The sequence below is a fragment of the Haliotis cracherodii genome, unplaced genomic scaffold (assembly GCF_022045235.1).
Source record: "Haliotis cracherodii isolate W230 unplaced genomic scaffold, xgHalCrac1.p SCAF_8, whole genome shotgun sequence".
NCBI classification, from domain to species: domain Eukaryota; kingdom Metazoa; phylum Mollusca; class Gastropoda; order Lepetellida; family Haliotidae; genus Haliotis; species Haliotis cracherodii.
In genome coordinates, this window is record NW_027266341.1 from 57009716 (window position 1) to 57030776 (window position 21061).

General features: G+C 39.0%; 1 protein-coding gene across 6 annotated transcripts in view; it reads right to left on the minus strand.

Moving 5' to 3' along the window:
- The window catches only part of LOC139450227 (adenylate cyclase type 9-like), a 71509-nt gene that overhangs the window by 12501 nt on the left and 37947 nt on the right, over window positions 1–21061 (minus strand). The window contains exons 2-7 of one of the 6 annotated variants that reach the window (XM_071231897.1): window positions 12737–12820; window positions 8540–8667; window positions 6847–6921; window positions 5754–5856; window positions 1978–2166; window positions 170–220 (exon numbers count right to left, since the gene is read on the minus strand). In XM_071231897.1, coding sequence (XP_071087998.1) covers window positions 170–220; window positions 1978–2166; window positions 5754–5856; window positions 6847–6921; window positions 8540–8667; window positions 12737–12820 — 630 coding nt within the window. Of the gene's footprint in view, window positions 1–157; window positions 221–1977; window positions 2167–5753; window positions 5857–6846; window positions 6922–8539; window positions 8668–12736; window positions 12821–21061 lie in introns of all 6 variants that reach the window. The other 5 variants (XM_071231896.1, XM_071231901.1, XM_071231900.1 and 2 more) reach the window with 5 other exon arrangements.

Here is a 21061-nt window from a genome sequence, read left to right on the forward strand (position 1 = left end):
CTGAAAACAGCTTCAGTTGTATTTGTATTATAAATCCTTCTGAAATGGCTGTACATACATCACAATTGTGTACCACAATACAATACTCCATATCGCGACACCCCTAGTGTTCAGTTAGCCACAGTTAGCCACAGTTAGCCCGTTTAAAGTCACCCACACTTTATCTCACACATAATAAAGTCAGCTGAAAATGCCCGGCCGATACCATTTTCATGCAACCCTGAAAAGATACACAGACAGAGACAATAGATAACAGAAACCACAAAAGAACAGGGCATGCGAAATGTTAAAAGTGGGACCGTTCACAATCTACATTGACTACGTCACATGTGACAAGTTTGAAATGTAGGGTACAAAGTATACTAAACATGTACAGAGTCAAACAGAAAACTAGGCTGCCGTAAACATTAGGACCATCAATATAACGTATCTCGCAATACACTCGAGTGGTGAACCACTGTATTACACCTATGATTCTGATTCAAATGTTTCTGTGGTATTATTTAAATAGAGTAAAAAGATTTTGTTTGATTAATTTCTGAAAATAAATTTCCTACTTGTAATGGTATGACACAACTGAGTATTGTTTGGGATTTTGGTATATGAAAAATGAGATTTTTGAAATATAAAAAAACACTCAACATGGTACTCTTCATAGTGATGGGAACTAATTGTGATCTTCAATACACAAAATTAAATTCAAATTCCATCACAATATAGATATATTTACTGGTAGAATATGCTGTAGCATAAGCAAGAATTCAGAAGAAAAATAGATTACATACAAAGAAACAGTTATCTATTAATACTTAAATGGCAGGAGATAATAATTCAACTTGACTAGGCACTTGAGTGAGTTAAGTTTTTTTTACAACAGTGCTGCAAGTATTTTCATACAGTGTTATCAGGCATGTCAGCTGCAGGACCTTTCATCTGTAATGATGTTTCCATACTGAATTTGCCTTTTTGACAACTTCATCTAAAATCTAAAATCTATATATACTAAGACAATATCACTAGGGCCCACATGCACAAAGCAATCTTAGCGCCAAGACTATTGTAAGCCTATGTTAAAGTATGGGAGTTACGATCATCTTAGCGCTAAGATTGCTTGTGCAACTGGGTCCTGGTTCCCTAACTGAAAAGTGTCTTTTTCAATTTCATATTGACAACTAATATTCCAATATCTTTAAATTTGCCTGAAAATAATAATGGTCCAGTCAAAATCTGACACCACAAATATATTGTTAGTTGTTGCTTAGATATAACATTATGAGTTCAACCTTCCCCTTTCTAGAGAGTGTTAAGGGAGACAACTCATTAGTGCTGTGCCTCAGGCTCCTCACAGCGACAGCCCGTTCGTGGAGCTCTCTATACTATCGCTACCACCAGTCAAAACTCCCCACTGTGACAGGTGGCCCCAACCATGCTTGGTGTTGAACTCGCAGCCCAATGACCGTTATGTTTACAAACAAGTGACGACTGTCGTGACGCCGAATACAATTACCGCTGCTAAATTACTATTCTTTGATTGTCAATTTGAATTTCTATTTCATTAAAACTATCATGTAATTGATATAGTAAGAATGTAAGGGAGATGTTGGTTGATATTCTGTTAGTCTGCAATCTCGAACCAATCTGATTATACAAACAACAAAGTAAATTCATCTGGAAAACATGGTCAGTCGTAAACTTTTTCAAAATGAAATATTCCCAAAGACATAAACAAAAGTATAAACGTAACTACATTTGGGGTTAGAGGGCAAATTTCAAGATTCTTGTAATGGCCGCGCCAACACTGGTGGCAGCGATGTTACCGAGAGTGTAACGAAGGTGTCACGCACTGGGAAGGAGCTTGGCTGTGCCAGAACTAAGGGAGGTAACTAGTAGACATGCATATCCAGAGGGCGCTACAACAAGAATAGAGGGTAGACTATTTAGTTAGTATGCGTGCATGTAGCCTGTTAAAATGGCAACCTTTGACTGTTCCAAGATTGCCTGGTTTGCCATCTGAGGTCTGAGAAGATGATTTAGAAGCACAGGTAACGTTATTGTTTAGATGGGATGTGGAAGGTCGGCAGGGTTTAGTCACATGATCAGATGTTGATGAACGCGAGTCTACACAGCAAAACAGGCGAGAGAGACTGGTTTGGTTAAACGATTTACCTGTATAGAAATAAAAACCAAAGCAAATGAAAATAAAAAACAATCATACATACATAGAGTTATAAAACAGATAAATGTTATGGTTAGATACCAACACAAGAACGAAAACCAGAAACAGATGTGAGAAGCAAAGAACTTGTTTAAATGAAAACACTAAATATAATTGAACTGGTCAAATTCTAACAAGAGTTACAACAACCCTGTCCCATGAAGATGTAAAGGATGGTGTTTCGCTGCGGAAAAAATGCAGGTGAAAATTTTCATTCATTAATCTTGGTCTGGAGTTGAAAAAAGATAGTGGTGTTTCAAAATTTGCAAAAGGTAACATTGAAATAAGAACTCGTCATTTATATGCAAAATTAGCTGGTCTTAAGATATGAATAACATTATTACAGAGTCAAAACATTAAACCATGTATTTTACAAGACAAAGACGAGTTCTGAAGACCAAATTTCTCAGTACAAAGTGCATCATTTACAGATAATCATTGAGAGTTTGTGATCAATCTCATTAAAATCAGATCTTAGTTTTCTCTACCGCTAAACAAAGATCTGAGGACATCCCATTTTGACTGACCAATGAAATGACTGACAAGAAATTGACATTAGCCAATCAGAAGGCAGCTATCTCGAACTTTACAACACTAGTTTCAAACTGGCGACTACGCTTCGAAACATATTTCTTATTCTCTATTAAGAAAATTAAAACTGATAAGAACATTCTGGAATGGCTTATAGATGGCCTAGATTGTATGGATATAATCATAAAACCCGTAACTGTGTTAAATATTTCGTGGTTGCATGATTAGAAAACACATCCGACAGTCACTTTCATGATCTGGTAAGCAACGCTCTGATTGGTTGGATGAAAGGTCGTTCTGACATGACCCTTAATTGGATGTCCTCAGATCTTTGTTTAGCAAAAGCGAGAAATAAGATCTGATTTTAATGAGATTGAGTTTGTGATGTGAGTTTGCAACCAAGAGTTTCAGGATAATCATAGGCTCTACCCTGGAAGTAAAGGCTTCCTACCACCGGACATCGTCAATATTGGTTTCAATACACGATGTTCATCAATCACCCGTGAAGACATACAGACACCATGGCCATGGTAGTTCACAGAGCAGTCTTACACTAAGATGATCGTAACTCCCATACCTTGACAAAGACTTACGACAGTCGTAGCGCTAAGATCGCTTTGAGTAACGGAGACCTGGTTCCAGCAGGAGGGACGCCTGTAGGTGTTCAGACCAATGACCATTCAGTACTGCCTAAACTAAACTGTGCTGTCTCTTGCTCATAAATGTGTGCATCTTCCTGAGGCAAGAGAGTTAACTGACTATAAAAGTCCAGTTTCCACCCTTGCTGAACTAGGCTGGCATTATGGAGTTACATTTTGGCTGGACTAAAGAGTCTATGCATTTCTCGATGTAGGACCCGTTTTATCACATTATAGATCTTGATTATCGATTCGATCGTCTTGAATGGGCGCCGCCATTTTGTTTGAAGTAAATGCAAGTGATACAAGAAGTGGAATCTGATTGGTCCATGGGAGAGGCTTGGAAGGGACATAACTCGTAATAGCCACTGGTTGCGCTATGATCCAGTCCAGGAATTCCAGCCTAGTTCGGCAAGGGTGGAAACTGGACTTTTAAAGTCAGTTAACTCTTGCCTCGGGTAGATGCAATATGTGCAACATGTCCCATAGCCTTGCTCCTGTCTGCTCGACACATTGCTTAATGGCAGCAATGGTAGGGTTCACACAATGTTTATGCACGGACCTCAGTGTCCCACCTAATTTTTGTCAGTCCCAACTTTCAACAAACAAATAAATGAATAAAAAAATTATCTGGTTTTAATTCTTTCAACATCATGTTCAATGACAATGACGTCATCTCTGAAGTAACTACTTATTAGTAAGTCACTACAAGTAAATAATTAACCTCAAAGCAAAGCAAAATGTTATTTCCTTGCACTAAAAATAGACAAAAAGAAACCCTTTCGTTCGAAAAATATACCAATATGAATATCGCTGATTTAATTTTTATAAGGTACTTTTGTTTATTTTGCGGGTCCATAGGGACTGGTAGTCACATGACTTACCTGTCCAAGCCTAATTTTATCAGTAAATAACTGGTAATTGTAAACGGGAACACTGGACCCGGGTTATAAATGGCCTCAATTTCATTAGCTTACTGACAATAGACAGGCAACACCGAGCAGCTACCAAATGTGTTCATGGGTGATAGTGGAACATTTTGTACAAACCTGTACTGACAAAGATTGCCTTAATTCTTGTCGTGATTAATGGCTACATACAGAAGGATCATATTTCCCCATATATAAATTACAGTGAACAAATATCATGCAAATATATCAAGAGTTATTAAAACACATTTTGATAGAAACATGCAAAAGGCATATATACATATATATTGAACGGAATAAAACAATACATGCTTACAAAGTTAGAAATAGGCACTAGTCCCATAGTCCTTGCCAAATTGCCCAATAGTTAAGCTATCATAAGGATAATTGAAATTTGACCTTTTTAAGAGTTTTGCTATGTATTATTAAAAGGACTAGTGGACTAAAACTATATCACAGCCCAGTTTTGAAGGTCAAATATATAATTAGGCTGAAATGGTCATGTGTTCTGACCTATAACCCATTTTGGCTTCTTGTATTCTGATAACCAATAAAAGGATGAATAATGGTAATAGTTTTCAACATGGCCGCAGTGATGGACATGTTGAAATTTAGTATTAATACTTTACAAGAACCATACAGTTCCTGAAATTGATTGTTCCTGAAATTGATTAAGGAGAGAAAGGGAATTAAAATCAACCCACACGATAATAAACAAATTAATGAAACAACATCCACATGAATGATATTTGAAGGGACATCTTTTAACTTATTTGCATGGCTGCTATTGTGGCCATATTTGATTTCATATCTGATGTCAGCTTTGAGAAATTCCCTTTCCGAGATCATCCATGCAAAGTTTTGTTTTTCTTAATCGATTCAGAAGAGAATTTGATTAATGTATTACTTTTGATGGAAATGATTAATGCATGACTTATGATGGAAATCTTTAATGTATGACTTATGATGGAAATCTTTAATGTATGACTTTTGATGGAAATGATTAATGTATGACTTTTGATGGAAATGATTAATGTATGACTTATGATGGAAATCTTTAATGTATGACTTATGATGGAAATGATTAATCAACCTTCGGTTCAGGTGATCTCACTCAGCTTATTTCTAAGCTGGTATGTAGATTATTATTCAATAAATGACCTTAAATTGTTAGTCTACCCCAAACTGTCTTTTTCTTTATGAGAAGACCCTTCTCAATGCATCTCAATATGTTTCTGATCTTCCAGTAAACCAGCATTGCAAAACTATCAGTATGTTTCCAATATTCTTCATTACCGCTCTAACATTGTTACCACCCTGCAATTAATAATACACCACTTTGGATTGAGTAAGTTCTTCAACATCATTCTGAGTTATTCTAGTGCAACACAAACTGTATCGACCAATGGAGACAGCCCCTGATCAGTGACCGCCACAAACCTTCTTCGGGAATACGGTCCACCGAGGTTGTGCTGGCAAAGAAGCCGCTACTGTGTCTGCGGCCGAGCAAGGCGGCTGGCGTCACTCCGTTAATTTCTGGTGCCTGGAAGGAAGAGCAAGAAAATTAGTGAGTGAGTGAACAAGTTGGGTTTAACACTGCTTTAACAATATTCCAGTTATATCGTGGCATGTCAGCTAAATGTGGGAGGAAAACCCGTAGTGATGCAGGTCTCAGACATTTACCACTTCGGTGAAACCCTCGAGCACAGGTATGGTGCTGACAAACCTAGAAACATAATTGGGGCGAACCGGGATTTGAACCCACAATCATAGGTTTCTGGCGTGCCCAAGGGACGCAACTCTGCACAGCGAATCGGGGCAACTTAGATGACTGGGCCCCCTGTGCCCCCCCGTGCCCCCCGTAAGAACATTAAGCAAGGGAAAGAAAAAGTACAAAACCTTTACACATGTCACAAATACATATTTGTAATTCTCCACTGAATTCTTAGTTTTGTTGCCATGTGAGTGCAGTGCTAGTTTAACCTCCATGATATGCCTATACAAGATACTACATGATAAATTGCAAAGAACAATGAAGAACCAAGCATGGTTTATTTCACGATAAGACATTGTTCTATCATGACGTCATTTCTGGAGATTCGAACATGCGCTCGCAACTTCATGACGTCAAATAATGGATGAAGTTATTTTTGAGAGGGGAGTGTCTCTTGAGTCCCCAAAGATGTAGCTAGGCAACGCAGATAAACATGATGGTCAAACAATCACATCCAAAAGCATGAGAGATGTGACAATCGGTATTGGGAGAAAAGGTACAGGTTATCGACATGAGGATTGTGAGAATATACAGGAAATACCCCCCTGTGCATAAATGGACTTGTCCAACATTAGATTCTATTCTGGGAGTCATCATTTTTTAAATATGGGTAAATATTTTTAAAGCATGAACTTTTTACTGACATCCTTAAAGAGGCTGTACATAATGTTGATATCTCATATAAGAAATAAATGACTAATAGTCGTTGTTTATCGTACAATAAAACACTCCTTCTCATTGTTTTTTTCTTAAACATACCTCCCTGTCTGGGTGGTTGGATGTGGCTGTAACAGAGTTGTCTCCCCCTGAGGCTGGGTCAGCTGCTGGCTTGGCCTGGTAAACAAGGACACAAAGACTGAAGTCATCTAGTGGAACAGGAGCATTCATTGCTGGTGTAGGCATCGAACAGAGCTCCAGATAACCTTTTTAGCTATTGAGTTTTTACTCGAAGGTTTCTATTTTAATTGGGTTATTACTTTTGTTATTGGGTAACCAATATTTTTTCAGGTCTTTGAAAGGCATTTAGAAGTGATGCACGTAAGGAAGAGAATATATGGATGTCAACTTCTTTATTATGAGTGTAGCGGCAATAAAATTTCCGAGTCCCGTGATGGGATTCGAACCACGGACCTTCTGATCCGAGGTCGGACGCCTTGTCCACGTGACCAAAGAGGTTAACCCCTCAGCAAGCTGACAAGATAAGGATGTCATCTGTGGGATGACTCCACGACCTGCTACATGAGGAACACAACGTTTCGGAGTATATGCTTCCTTCTTCAAAAGGTGAATGAATGCCATGAGGCAGAGAGCATATATATGTACATGTAAGAACAACTGATGATTGGGGCTGATTGGGGATTAGCAATAGACAAACGAGGCCAACACTTTACAGTAATTAGCGCTTGTCATAGATAAGTAATAGGTAATGGACCCTCGGAAAACAGGAGGCCGGGGGTAATTAGCACTGATAGGAGAAAGAATGGACAAAGGGCAAATTGAAGCCAGCTAGGTAATTAGCCCCGACACAGATCGAAGCAATAAGTCCCAAGCACTAGGCAGATAGGTTCCCTGGTCACGGTTCATGGCTGGCTGGTGTCACCTGATGTCAATGGCTTCTTGTAGTTTTGTTTGTCGCCAGTTGTTGTTGTTGGTAGACAAGACTTTGGTGGCTTCCCACATGATGTTATGGTTTGGGCTTCAAATTTGCCCTTTGCCATGTCCATTCTTTCACCTATCAGTGCTAACTACCCCCGGCCACCCATCAAAATCTAATACTGTAAAACGTGAAATTAATGCGTCTCCAAAAGAATGCGACCGCTGGCCCCTAGCCAAAAATGCGACTCAATATGAATGCGACACCCCCTCCTCTCAAGGATCAGTGGATTTATATCTAAACAAAATGTCCTCTGTCAGGTTTACAGGAGAATCCTCACCTTAATCCAACCTTACATTAATCCAATCACACACCAAATAGCACCGCTTATTAGCGCTGAGTAGAGTACTTCAGTCAAAACAATACGTGCGCGCTGGCTCGTGTCGGCCTTTTATGCAGTGGCAAAGAGAAAAGACACCGTGTTGGGTGGCGTCTGTCTGAACTTGCAGGTGTGATTAGTGATGACATGAGTGAGTAGAACGCTTGTCTTGACCCCAGCAGTGACAATTCACAGGATGTAATTAGTGTTTGAATGACATTGTTTATATTCTTGTTACAAGTGCTGCTCAATAAACAGTGATGTCGAATACATAGTTGTTTGTTTTCAGCGTATGTCTAAGTTGGTTCTGCTATCCAAAATATCTTATTGATGATACAAATGTGATGTTTAATAATGTTGGCAAAGACCACTCGTATTTTTTGCATTTAATTCACGCTCGCGTTAATTTCACGTTTTACAGTACTTCTACAACTGTACAGCCACATGTCCTTGTCAGTGTCTTCGTCACAATCTCCCACCTTTTCTGCCTCCTGGGTGCTGCCATCTTCTATCGGAATGACGGTGCTGTTGGACGTCTGAGCAGTTTCGGCCTCGGGGCTTGTCCCTTCCTTCTTCTTTGGCCCCAGGATGAAGTATGTTCGGATATCTGAAACAACGGATATACATGAAGATGCATCACATAAGGGATTGAAACCAGTGTTGTCAACTTCTGGGTGATGTTTTTAGGGTGGCTGGTTGTAGGTTCTTTAGCCAATCAGTGCAGGTGTTAAATCAAGGTCAAAATCTAAAATACCCCAAAGACGGAACAAAACATGTTCAGCCCCACTTCTAACTACACATGGACCAAATTGAATTACAGCTGGAACAATAATGGCAGAGTAAGGGTCGTAGATTATTTCCCTTTATTATTGAAAATCGGATTCAAACCTCTAGAATAAATTCAGGTGTCATCATTGGTGGGAACAAACATAAATTTTCAGCTTCGTTGGTCAAGGGGTCGATGAAGAGATGATAATGGTGTCAAGAAGTGCATTTTAAGAGAATTTAGGGGCATGATCAAAATACAAAGATAAACTCGAGGCCAAAATAAAAAAATAGGCTAGAAATGGAACACTTACCATAATCGACATAATAAGCGCCCCTATCTAATAAGCGCCCACTGCGCTATTTGCTAATATATTGGCTTGTGAACAATCCCAATTAGCACCCCTTCCCATTGATCAATGTACACAAGACTTATTTATTCGCATATAATACGCACTCGTGTGTTATATGCACCCTTAATTGTGGGCAATTAAATTCTTAAAAAATATATCTGTCATATATAAACATTTCAGGCTGTCAGCATAAACCATGAAATTTATCTTTCAACTGTTTTTTTTCACCAAAATAATATCTTAATAGGAGCCCCCCGGCCCTATTTCTAATTTTGAGAGCGTCGAATACGGTACTAAACAAATTGCAAATTTCATTATATTTTGAACCAAAATGACTAAGTGCTTCAGCTTACAGCATGGTCGTTTTGCAAAGGTCAAATCAAGATCAAAATTTAAAATACCGCAAAAAAAAACCAAATCAAATGTGCTTAGCCCCACAAGTAACGAGACATGCACAGCAATACTCATAAGCTCATTTGACTTTCAGTCAGATGAATGAGGTGAGGTGTGCTCAATATTGACTATAATACAAACCATAAACAGATTTCAATTTGACTTCAGAGATTGAGTGGGAGAATATAAATTTAGCTCAAATGTCAAGGCAACTATGGACTCTCATGTAAACTTTCAGGGTTTGCACAGGAGTGCCTAAAAAATTGGCTTGCAGATTTGTCTAGAAGAGGGTCTGGGGGCATTAATAGAAGCTGGATGGTTAATTGAGAGAGGTAGCCTGGTAATAACTGTGCCTGGGTCAGGAAGGCACACCAATGGTTGATAGTAGGAGAGACAATCCACAAAATCAGCCAGGTCACACATTGTCGTCATGAAGTTTCTCGTACACTAGGGAGCTGGGGGCGTATTCTCCACTGGAGTCCCCATGGGGGTTTTAAACTAGTAAAAAGTAAGTCATCTTCCCGAGGCAAGGGAGTTAACTGACTATAAAAGTCCAGTTTCCATCCTTGCCGAACTAGGCTGCAATTATGGAATTACATTTTGGCTGGACTAACGAGTCTATGCATAGTCCACTCAAAATCGTGTAATGAACTAGACATCCGGTTCGTAAATATCATGGATTTCAAAGTGCAGATTTCGGTCGACAGCAGGATTTGCATAGCATGTGTACTGTCAACTGGGCGTCGACAGATATTTTTCAAATTCTTTCATGCTTTTAATCAAGGTGCTCACGTGATTTGATGCACTTCGCAGGGTAAGACCCGTTTTATTACAATACAGACGTAGATAATCAAGCGGATCGTCTTGACTGGGCGCCGCAATTTTGTTTGAAGCAAATGCAAGGGATATGAGATATGGTTTGGTTTGGTTTGGTTTGTTAATTAACGCCGCACTCGGCAACATTCCAGCTTTATGACGTCAGTCTGTAAATACTCGAGTCTGGACAAGACAATCCAGTGATTAATATCATGAGCATCGATCCACGCAATTGGGATCGATGACATGCATCAACCAAGTCAGCGAGCCAGACCACCCGATCCCTTTAGTCGCCTTTTACGACAAGCATAGTCACCTTTTATGGCAAGCATGGGTTGCTGAAGACCTATTCTACCCCGGAATCTTCACGGGTCATATGAGACATGGAATTTGATTGGTCAATAGGAGGAAAATAGAAGGGACATAACTTGTAATAGCCACTGATGGCGCTACAATCAAGCCTAGAAATTCCAGCCTAGTGGAAACTGGACTATTATAGTCAGTTAATTCCCTTGCCTCAGGAAGATGACAGTAAGTAGTCAGTGGAGTAGCCTAATGAGTGAGTGAGTGAGTTGGGCTTAACGCCGCTTTTAACAGTATTTCAGTTATATTACGGCATGTCAGCTTAATGTGGGAAGAAAGCCCGAAGAGATGCAGGTCTCAAGACGTTTACCACTTCGGTGAAACCCACGAACACAAGTATGGTGCTGACAAACCTATAAACATAATCGGGGCGAACCAAGATTCAATCCCACAATCATAGGTTTTCTGGCGTGTACAATGTGTAAAGTTCATTTCAGGGGTTCCCCGCCATTATGTTCCAACCTTATTACATGTCACCTAGGAAATAAAAACAAAAAACGACAGTGATTGATATGAGAAATGTCATTGAATCTGACCACCTGATCCATTTAGTTGCCTCTACAACCAACACAGGTTACTGGAGGAAAAATATCAGGATGTGAATGATGACTGTGGCATTATCTAAAAACAAATGTATTGTCTACATGTGAGGAAAAGTTGTGTCTATTGTCCTGTATCATGTGCACTTGGACAAAAGGAAAATATCACAACTATCATATTTCCTAACAGGTGTTAATCTTTACATCATAACTTCATAGGATATTTTCTATTAAATGATCAGGTGTGGCTTTTTTCACATTATATGCACATCCAATGTGGTCTAACATCCAAACACAGAGAATACTGGTTCTAGAACTAGACACAAGTATTGAGCTTTTTGTTGTGACAGTGTTTGATTTTGAGGTGGTCTGTAGGTCCTTAAAGTTTTCTGCACAAACAATTTTCAATAGGGTCACTCCCAAGTGAAAGTTGTAAACGGTTAGATCTAGCATAAATTCTACCTCACAAAAATATAGTTTGAAAAATAGAGAGCAAAAATTTACAAAATTATGATATTCAGTAAACTATGTTCATAACAAACACACTTATAACAAACTCAAATATAACGAGTCAAATTATTACAAATTAGAGTCGAATTATTACAAACTAGAGTCAAATTATTACAACCTAGAGTCAAAATATTACAGCCTAGAGTGAAATTGTTGAGGATGAGAGTCAAATCATTAGAGCCAAGACTAAAATTGCTAAAAGATGACAGTCAAATTATCACAACCTAGAGTCAAATTGCTAAAGATTAGAATCATTTTATTACAGCCAAGAGTCAAATTATTACAACCTAGAGTCAAATTGCTAAAGATTAGAGTCATTTTATTACAGCCTAGAGTCAAATTATTACAGCTAAGAGTCAAATTATTACAGCCAAGAGTCAAATTATTAGAGCCAAGACTCAAATTGCTAAAAGATGACAGTCAAATTATCACAACCTAGAGTCAAATTGCTAAAGATTAGAGACATTTTATTACAACCAAGAGTAAATTTATTACAGCCTAGAGTCAAATTGCTAAAGATTAGAGTCATTTTATTACAACCAAGAGTAAATTTATTACAGCCTACAGTCAAATTATTACAGCCAAGAGATAAATTATTACAACCTAGAGTCAAATTGCTAAAGATTAGAGTCATTTTATTACAACCAAGAGTAAATTTATAACAGCCAAGAGTCAAATTATTACAGCCAAGAGATAAATCATTACAACCTAGAGTCAAATTGCTAAAGATTAGAGTCATTTTATTACAGCCTAGAGTCAAATTATTGCAGCCTAGAGTCAAATTGTTGAAGGTGAAAGTCAGATTATTACAGCCCACAGTGACATGATTGCCGCCATGATGAAATTATTACAGTGGAGAGCATCAAACTGTTACAACATTCAAGCTACTCGAATCCAAGAGCATGAAAGATGACCACTCCGTCCTGACTAGTCTCACCATTGAAGTCCTCTGTGTGTCTGATGGTGAAGCTGGACTTGGTGATGTCATAGTGCTCAATCAACGTCTTGTTGGTGTTCAGATCTGGAACAGACAAAAAGAACTGGTCAGTGTCTAAGTTACAGCAGAGAATATACACACCTGTATGGACCAAAAGAAGATTCTTGTCCCAGTGGTTCAAGCACTGGATCAGACATATCCTGGGATTTATCAAGACTCCAAACTAATTGTGTTTGGCATGCAAATTGTGAAAAAATCATGATATCATTCCAAATTGGATTACTCTAATGTTTCAATTTTTAAATTCAAATTGGAAACTTTTACTGTCATTTTCTGCAGACTTGGGGCTGAATATCAGCCTTGAGCAGGCCTGGATTAATCCCTGATATCACACAAAAACATGAACTTTTAATTAAAATATATTTCATATTTTATAGACTATCTTGGCCACATTAGACCTGAGAGGTCATTAGAGGCCAAAAACAAAGAAATATTGTTTTTAAACTGTGAGGTTGACACGAAGTCGTTAGGAGAAGTCATTAAAGTAGGACAACACTGATATCCTTTTAAGTAAACAAACTGTTAGTCCTGCACCTTAACCGTGGAATATACTTATTTTATGAAAGAAAAATAGTCTAACAAACTGCTTTATTATTTAGTCATTCTTATTTCATTTTCCTTGGGTTGGATGATTGGGTGAAACAGTGGTATAGCATTCTTACTCTAATAGTCGTTACATGATCAGTATCTTTTGTCTATCATTATAGTTGTAACACCAACAGTATATTGCTATGACTATGCTAGGATTTCTTGCCAGGACTTGAAGTTGTAACAGTAAATACTACTGGTGCCATCGGATTCCTCTTGAGATAATACAGTCCAGGTATTTCATTCACAATTTCATGAGAACCCACTTTATAACGCAGTCCCAACGAAACCATGTATAAACAGCTCTCGTGTAGTAGCCTTGACCTTGACCGACTACCTGGACACACCATGACCCAAACACTGCAACCCCCCTCAATTCTCAACCCTCCAGCTGCAAGTAAGCTTCCTCAAACTTTGCACCACAAATAGATTGTAGGCCTCGGCATGAGGTCATGTGGCTAAAAATAGCCTGGTGTCTGTAACCCGATCTGGTCGTAAGATAAATATAGCCAGGGACCCCTGCCTTGTGCTCCTCAGTGGAAGAGACATGGTGATGGCACAAGTCATAGTGAGGGCGAACACATTGGGACAAAGGAATCAGCCAGTATCGATTCACTGAATCTTGGCAAGATATTTCCTTCTGCCAGTCAAAACACTGCCCCACTGTTGACCATGCAAATCTTAAGGGAGATATAATTTATTTTGGTGGTGTGTTCATTTATACAAATGTAACTCTAAGACACAACGCTTTCATCTTGGCTTCGTCAGCCATGTGCTGCAGTGACTGAAATGACTATCATATATGCAGACAAACTATTACAGATGATGTGTGTTTCTCACAACCACGTTTTGACCAACTTATGTTACAGACTATTCTGTATTTCGAGAATTTTTCTGAAATACATAATTAGAAAAAAATCGGAAAAAGATTTTGCTCTCAGGATTTACCCAAAAGGATCATTTCTTTGGCTCTGCCTTTCAGAGCAATTATTGTACCGTTGTGTCTTGGTAATATCAGACACCACGATTGTGTCCCATGGTGACCAGTGGACCAATAGCAAATAAAATACAAAGTATGTGTGAAGCCTTATGCTTATTAAGGGTAGGGTGTCCTAATTTAAATAAAAATTTAGTAATTGAGTGAAGAAAATCTGACAACTTTCCGAATATTGACAACCGTATTCGACATAATAAGCGCCCAGGGCGCTCTCAAAATTAGAAATAGGGGCTCTCATTAGAATATTGTTTTGGTGAAAAACAACAGAGTTGAAAGATCGTAAATTTCGTGGTTTATGCTGACAGCCTGAAATGTTTATATACGACAGATATATTTTTCCAGAATTTAATTTCCTATAATTAAGGATGCATTTAACACACATATTATACAAGAATCAGAGGGTGCTAATTGGGATTGTTCACTAGCCAATATATTATCAAATATCGCCATGGGCACTTATTAGAGTGGGGCACTTTTTACGTCGAATACGGTACAGTTTCTGAACAGAAATGTTAAATCGATCTTGCGGAAAATTACAAAGTTTCAATCACCTCAACATACATTCAATTTGTACCCAGAGGTTGCATCCAATTTTAATTTTTAGATATAGGTTGCAATATTTTTCATGCTGTAAAACCCTGCATAAGATATCCAATGTCTCAATAGTGTTTCAACCCTACAGTTGGTCTGCTAAAAGGTCAATCATTTATCGAAATGAATCTCGCCTACACATCGTCCTAACATTACGTCTCACAGACACCATCAAATTACTAAATTCCAACAAATATTGGACCTCGGAACCAGAACCCCATTTTGGGTCTGTGTCTTGTTGAGGACCAATGTAGCATGGTTATACATGCATCATGATCTAATAACATCCCACACAGTGAATACATGTCTGTGTCACTGTCTCACAGCCCGTTGTCTTAGTTACAAGTTCCTTTCAATTACTGGGAGTTCATTCCGCCTGAATCAATGCAGAGAGTGTAATAATTTCCTCAACACTCCCTCCCAATTCCACTTCATGAGGTTGACACGGTGTTGTGACAGCTGGACATCAATCGGACAGCGGTCGGTCAAGAAATGTCCGTTTCCATTATAACCTACACTGTCTCTGTTACCCAGCCACAGATCCATACTCCCACCATCAGCCAGAGATGGCGCTGGGAAGATAGGCTTAAAGCTATTGCTGTCGGAGGGGAATAATACGAGTGAACGTTATTTAATGTTTTGTTTTGTTTTGTTTGTTGTGTAGCCACTTAGCAATATTCCAGCTGTATTATAGCAGCCTGTAAATATTCCAATCTGAACCAGACAATCCAGTGATTGATGTTATGAACATCATCAGGTTACTATCATGCCATGACAGTAATGTGAAAGAATCGGGTGATCCTTAACTTCTTTTGTATAGTATACATTGTTTGAGATAAGCGCCTGCCCATAGGCCCGTGGCACATAGATCTCAGATAGTCTAAAATTTGTTATGGCCTGCAGTAAAGTTACATGCCAATTTATGTCACAGTAAGCTGCACCTTTTTTTACTGAGGGCCTGAAGAGTTTAGTCATGACCTGCAGGTTGTGAAGTCTGTGGATGGCAGACTGACAATTTAATTAAATTTCAACAACAGGTAGTATAAGATTTGCAATAGATATAGCCTATTAAAAGCTGTTAAATTTTTCAAGAGGCGTTTATCTCTAGTTGAAGTCCTGTACATGTAGGGAATATAGTATTCAAACATTCAATAGGATAATGTTTGCAGTAAATGTTTGCAGCACTGCAACAGTTATCAGTTTCAATGCCTCAGTCAAGCCATGAGTCTAAAATAGCTAATGTGTCAAGCCAGGAGTCTAAAGTAGCCAATGTGTCAAGCAAGGAGTCTAAAGTAGCCAATGTGTCAAGCCATGAGTCGAAAGTAGCCAATGTGTCAAGCCAGGAGTCTAAAGTAGCCAATGTGTCAAGCAAGGAGTCTAAACCAGGAGTCTAAACTAGCAGCCAATGTGTCAAGCCAGGAGTCTAAAGTAGCCAATGTGTCAAGCCAGAAGTCTAAAATAGCCAATGTGTCAAGCCAGGAGTCTAAACTAGCCAATGTGTCAAGCCAGGAGTCGAAAGTAGCCAATGTGTCAAGCCAGGAGTCTAAAGTAGCCAATGTGTCAAGCCAGGTGGAATGGACATCAAGTAATTTATTTAACAGTCCTGTTACACATTTGCGCCCAGAGTGAAGTGTTCATTACCGCGATCTCCCTATTACTGACGAGTTATCAGACCGTGAATTAACAGAACTGATTCAGTTAGACTCAGTTAGTCAGACTTAGTGGACTCAGTTCTGAAAGAGCCCTGTCTTTCAGTTTCAATAAATCCCAATTACCTTCGCAATGGAAGAATACACTTAGCAGTTCATCAGCACTTGAAACACAACTGCTAGTTCACCCCAATGACATATCTTTGAAGCAAATTACAAGGTGTCTTGAATATTTTGAAATGCTTATCGTTTGATCAACTGTTTAGGAGGTAAATTTGTTTGTTTGTTTGAGCCATACTCAACAATATTCCAGCCTTTTGACGTAAGCATGTAAATAATCAAGTCTGGACCAGACAATCAAGTGATTAATATCATGAGCATCGATCCACGCCATTGGGGTATTATGACACGCAATCAACCATTCACCAAGTCTGACTTCCTGGTCCTATAGCCGGTATAGGTTGCTGGGGACCTATTCTAACCCAGAATTGGTTGCCGGGGACCTATTCTAACCGGGAATTAGTTGCTGGGGACCCATTCTAACCCAGCATTAGGAGGTAAATTCCAGTACTATGAATGCATTGGTTGAGCTCTATGTTCTGCTTGTATGTTACTATGCAACTATCTTGCATATCTGATGCTGATTGTGAGATCACTCAGAAGGCACTGGGCACAGGAAGACTTCATTGTATGTCATGTTGGTAATAGAGTCAGTGATGGAATAGATGATTGTTTGTTTGTTATTTAACCCAGCACTCAGCAATATTCCATGTATATCATGTATATGACGGCGATCTGTAAATCATCAAGTCTGGACCAGACAATCTTAGTGATTTCATCATGAGCATCTATCCACGCAATTGGGATACGATGACATGCATCAACCAAGTCAGTGAGCCTGACCACCCGATCCCGTTAGTCACCTCTTACGACAAGCATAGTCGCCTTTTACAGAAAGCATGGGTTGCTGAAGACCTATTTTACCCTGGATCTTCACGGCTATGTTGCATAAGAACAAGGCCTAGATTTGTCTTTTCCACGATGAATTATTTACATCCATGATTTGTGATTGTTTGTCTGAGGACCAGCTGCAGTTTGAAACGATTTTGGTCAGGTGATGTTGTGAAATACAAGGGTGTCCGATGACATGGGCCACAACACTGTTAAGTCTGTGGTGGAACACAATCTCTCCAGCACACCTGGGTCTACGTAGTGATTGATTGATTGAAGGATTGATTTCATTGATTGATTGTAGCACTTCTCATCCCTCATTCCAAACAGGACTAGCACTGGGAACTTATTCTACCCCAGGATAACCTCAATATGACACAGACATGGAGTATTTCTGATGAGTGAGTGAGTCGTTTGGGGTTAAATCAGTTATATCACTGTGACCTGATATAATCACATCTGGGCCAGGAAAACCAGTGGTTGATTGCATGAGCATGATCCACACAACACAATGACACATTCAGGGCACAAATAACACACATTCAGGGCACAATAAAACAATCAGGACACAAAACATTCAGGGCACAATAAAACACAATCAGGACAGAAAACATTCAGGGCACAATAAACCATAATCAGAGCACAATAAAACACAATCAGGACAGAAAACATTCAGGGCACAATAAACCATAATCAGGGCACAATAAAACACAATCAGGACACAATAACATAATCTGGGCACAAAACACATTCAGGGCACAATAAAACAATCAGGGCACAATAAAACACAATCAGGACACAGTAACACACAATTAGGGCACACTAACTCTCAATCAGCCAGTTCACACCTTGTAACCACCTTATTCTCACAATCCCTCTTGTGACAAGCAACAGATGCTGGGAACCTACTCTGAACTTGATTCTCAAACAAGGAAACTGCTTTCAGAGTGGCGTTGCAATTCAGTTTCTACAATGCCCCGTATCTGTTTAAGCAAGCAACATTCCAAAACATACTGGTCTTGTGAAAGACGAGACACTATAAGTGTTGAAGAGTCATTAGGGTATTTTTTCATCATTTTAAACAATTTCGCAGCCGGTTTACAAAAAGTACCCAATTCCAAGACTAGGTGTGCGTGGTATTACACCTACAATGAGAATAGTCGTTTTTTGTAACAAGCAAATCAGTTTATCCACCTAAGGCTCCTTCTGGGAAGAACAAAATACAGGCTGATACTGCCAAACAGACACAAACTAGTATAAACTCTCAAAACTACCCTCAAGGGGATTCTAGGTTAGAATTGGCCCCCAGCAACCTATGCCTGTTGTACGAGATGTCTAGGCCCTGTTGCAAAAAGTAGGAGTTACGATCACCTTCCCACTAGTGAGTGAGTGAGTATGGTTTTACGCCGCTTTTAGCAATATTCCAGCAATATCACAGCGGAGGACACCAGAAATGGGCTTCACACATTGTACCCATGTCGGGAATCGAACCCAGGTCTTCGGCGTGACGAGCGAACGCTTTAACCACTAGGCTACCCGACCGCCCCCACCTTCTCACTAATATAACTTTCTGCAATGGAGCTCAGGTTTGGTGACTTGGTTGATTCGTACCCCGACAGCGTGGATCAACATCTCCTATCACTGGATCGTTTGGTCAGGTCTCAAAATATAATATATAATTCCGCGGAGTATGGTGTTTTACACAAAAAACATGATAATAAACCTCTTGTGCATCATTCATACAGCCTTGTTTCATTTCCTGTTTTTGTTAATAACTAAACACTTTAATTCAAAACCTTAAATCCATTCTTTCAAATACAAACAAATGTTTCGCCCAAATGATAAAATCCCTGGTCTTGGAACTAGGTCTTGTTTTTACACAAGCGTCTAACGATTCTGTAATTTTAGAAACATGTAAAAATACCAAAATATACAAAACAGCTGTCTCTCCTGTGTTTCCCATCCCAATGTTAAGCAAGACGAATATAGAACCAACAGCATAGTAGTTCAAGCCACAGCCATGCTGAGAAAAAAATCAATCATTGTTACACAAAACACCAGCAAGAGTGATGACATCGGCATCACCTTTCTCGCTCAACATCGCACACATCTCGTTGTGAAATAAGACAAATCTAGGCCTTGCTGGTAATTGATTTGACTTTTTGAACCAAAGCAGTTCTTTTACAACAAATCTTCCCTGGAAAAGCAGAGAATTGATCTCCTGTGATGAGAATAGAAAAGGAATGATCTGAATTTGTAGGAAGGAATTACTGAAATTGCAACTGATTTTAACAGTTACTTCTGGCATGGCAATCTTGTGTTTCACTGGCAAGAACAATGGAGTCATGTATCTCTTTGTAGAAACTAGAGCAATTGTAGAATTATAAGCCTCTGCTAACTGTCTGAATATAATGCAGTTGTCAAGCTGGGAGTCATTCATCCAGAAATTGGGCCTGTGTCCTCTCAGCCCAGCTAAATGGCCGTCCCACTAATAACTCTGGGAGAAGCTATTCGATGAAATGTTAATATGGCAATTCCAGAACTGTAATGAAAACCTGAGCCAATTAGCTAATCCTTCGAACAAACTGGACATGTGATATTCAGGGTGGGGCTGGCATTCTTTTGAACAAAATAATTAGTTCAAAACAAATATTTAACAAAACAAATTTTGCCTCAGGTTTTTATCCCTTCTTCAAAACAAATTCACTGAATGTACTGAAAAAAATATGTCTTTTGGGTAAAAAAATGTGTTTGGTTTGTATGTCTTGAAATCAGTAACGGAAATTTTATTCTGCCTCTTGACATGAAATAACGCCTGGTGATTCTTTGGTGAATCTGGTCTCTACTTCTGAATCAGTATGAACAAGTGCACTGTAAGAAGTGCATGGTTCCAGCTTCACTCTGTGAGTACAAGTTTGTTCTTGCCTAAGAAGATACCCAGATTGATGGGCAGGGTGAGAGGACTCCTCCAGTGGAACTGGGTGGAAGCTTGGCAGCTGCATATTTAACCGCAATTGATTTTCAATGTGACAGCAATTGTGTACATAGCATATTCTTGTCTAGTCTAAGTGATGGTGCACTATAGCCTACCTTGACTATTAGGTAGGCATTGTTTCAGCACATTGTATTCCAGCTTCAGATCAATTAGGCATTGTTTTAGCACATTGTATTCTCGCTTCAGATCAATTAGGCATTGTTTCAGCACATTGTATTCTCGCTTCAGAGTAATTAGGCATTGTTTTAGCACATTGTATTTTCGCTTCAGATCAATTAGGCATTGTTTTAGCACATTATATTCTCGCTTCAGATCAATTAGGCATTGTTTCAGCACATTGTATTCTAGCTTCAGATCAATTAGGCATTGTTTCAGCACATTGTATTCTCGCTTCAGATCAATTAGGCATTGTTTCAGCACATTGTATTCCAGCTTCAGATTAATTAGGCAATGTTTTAGCACATTGTATTCACGCTTCAGATCAATTAGGCATT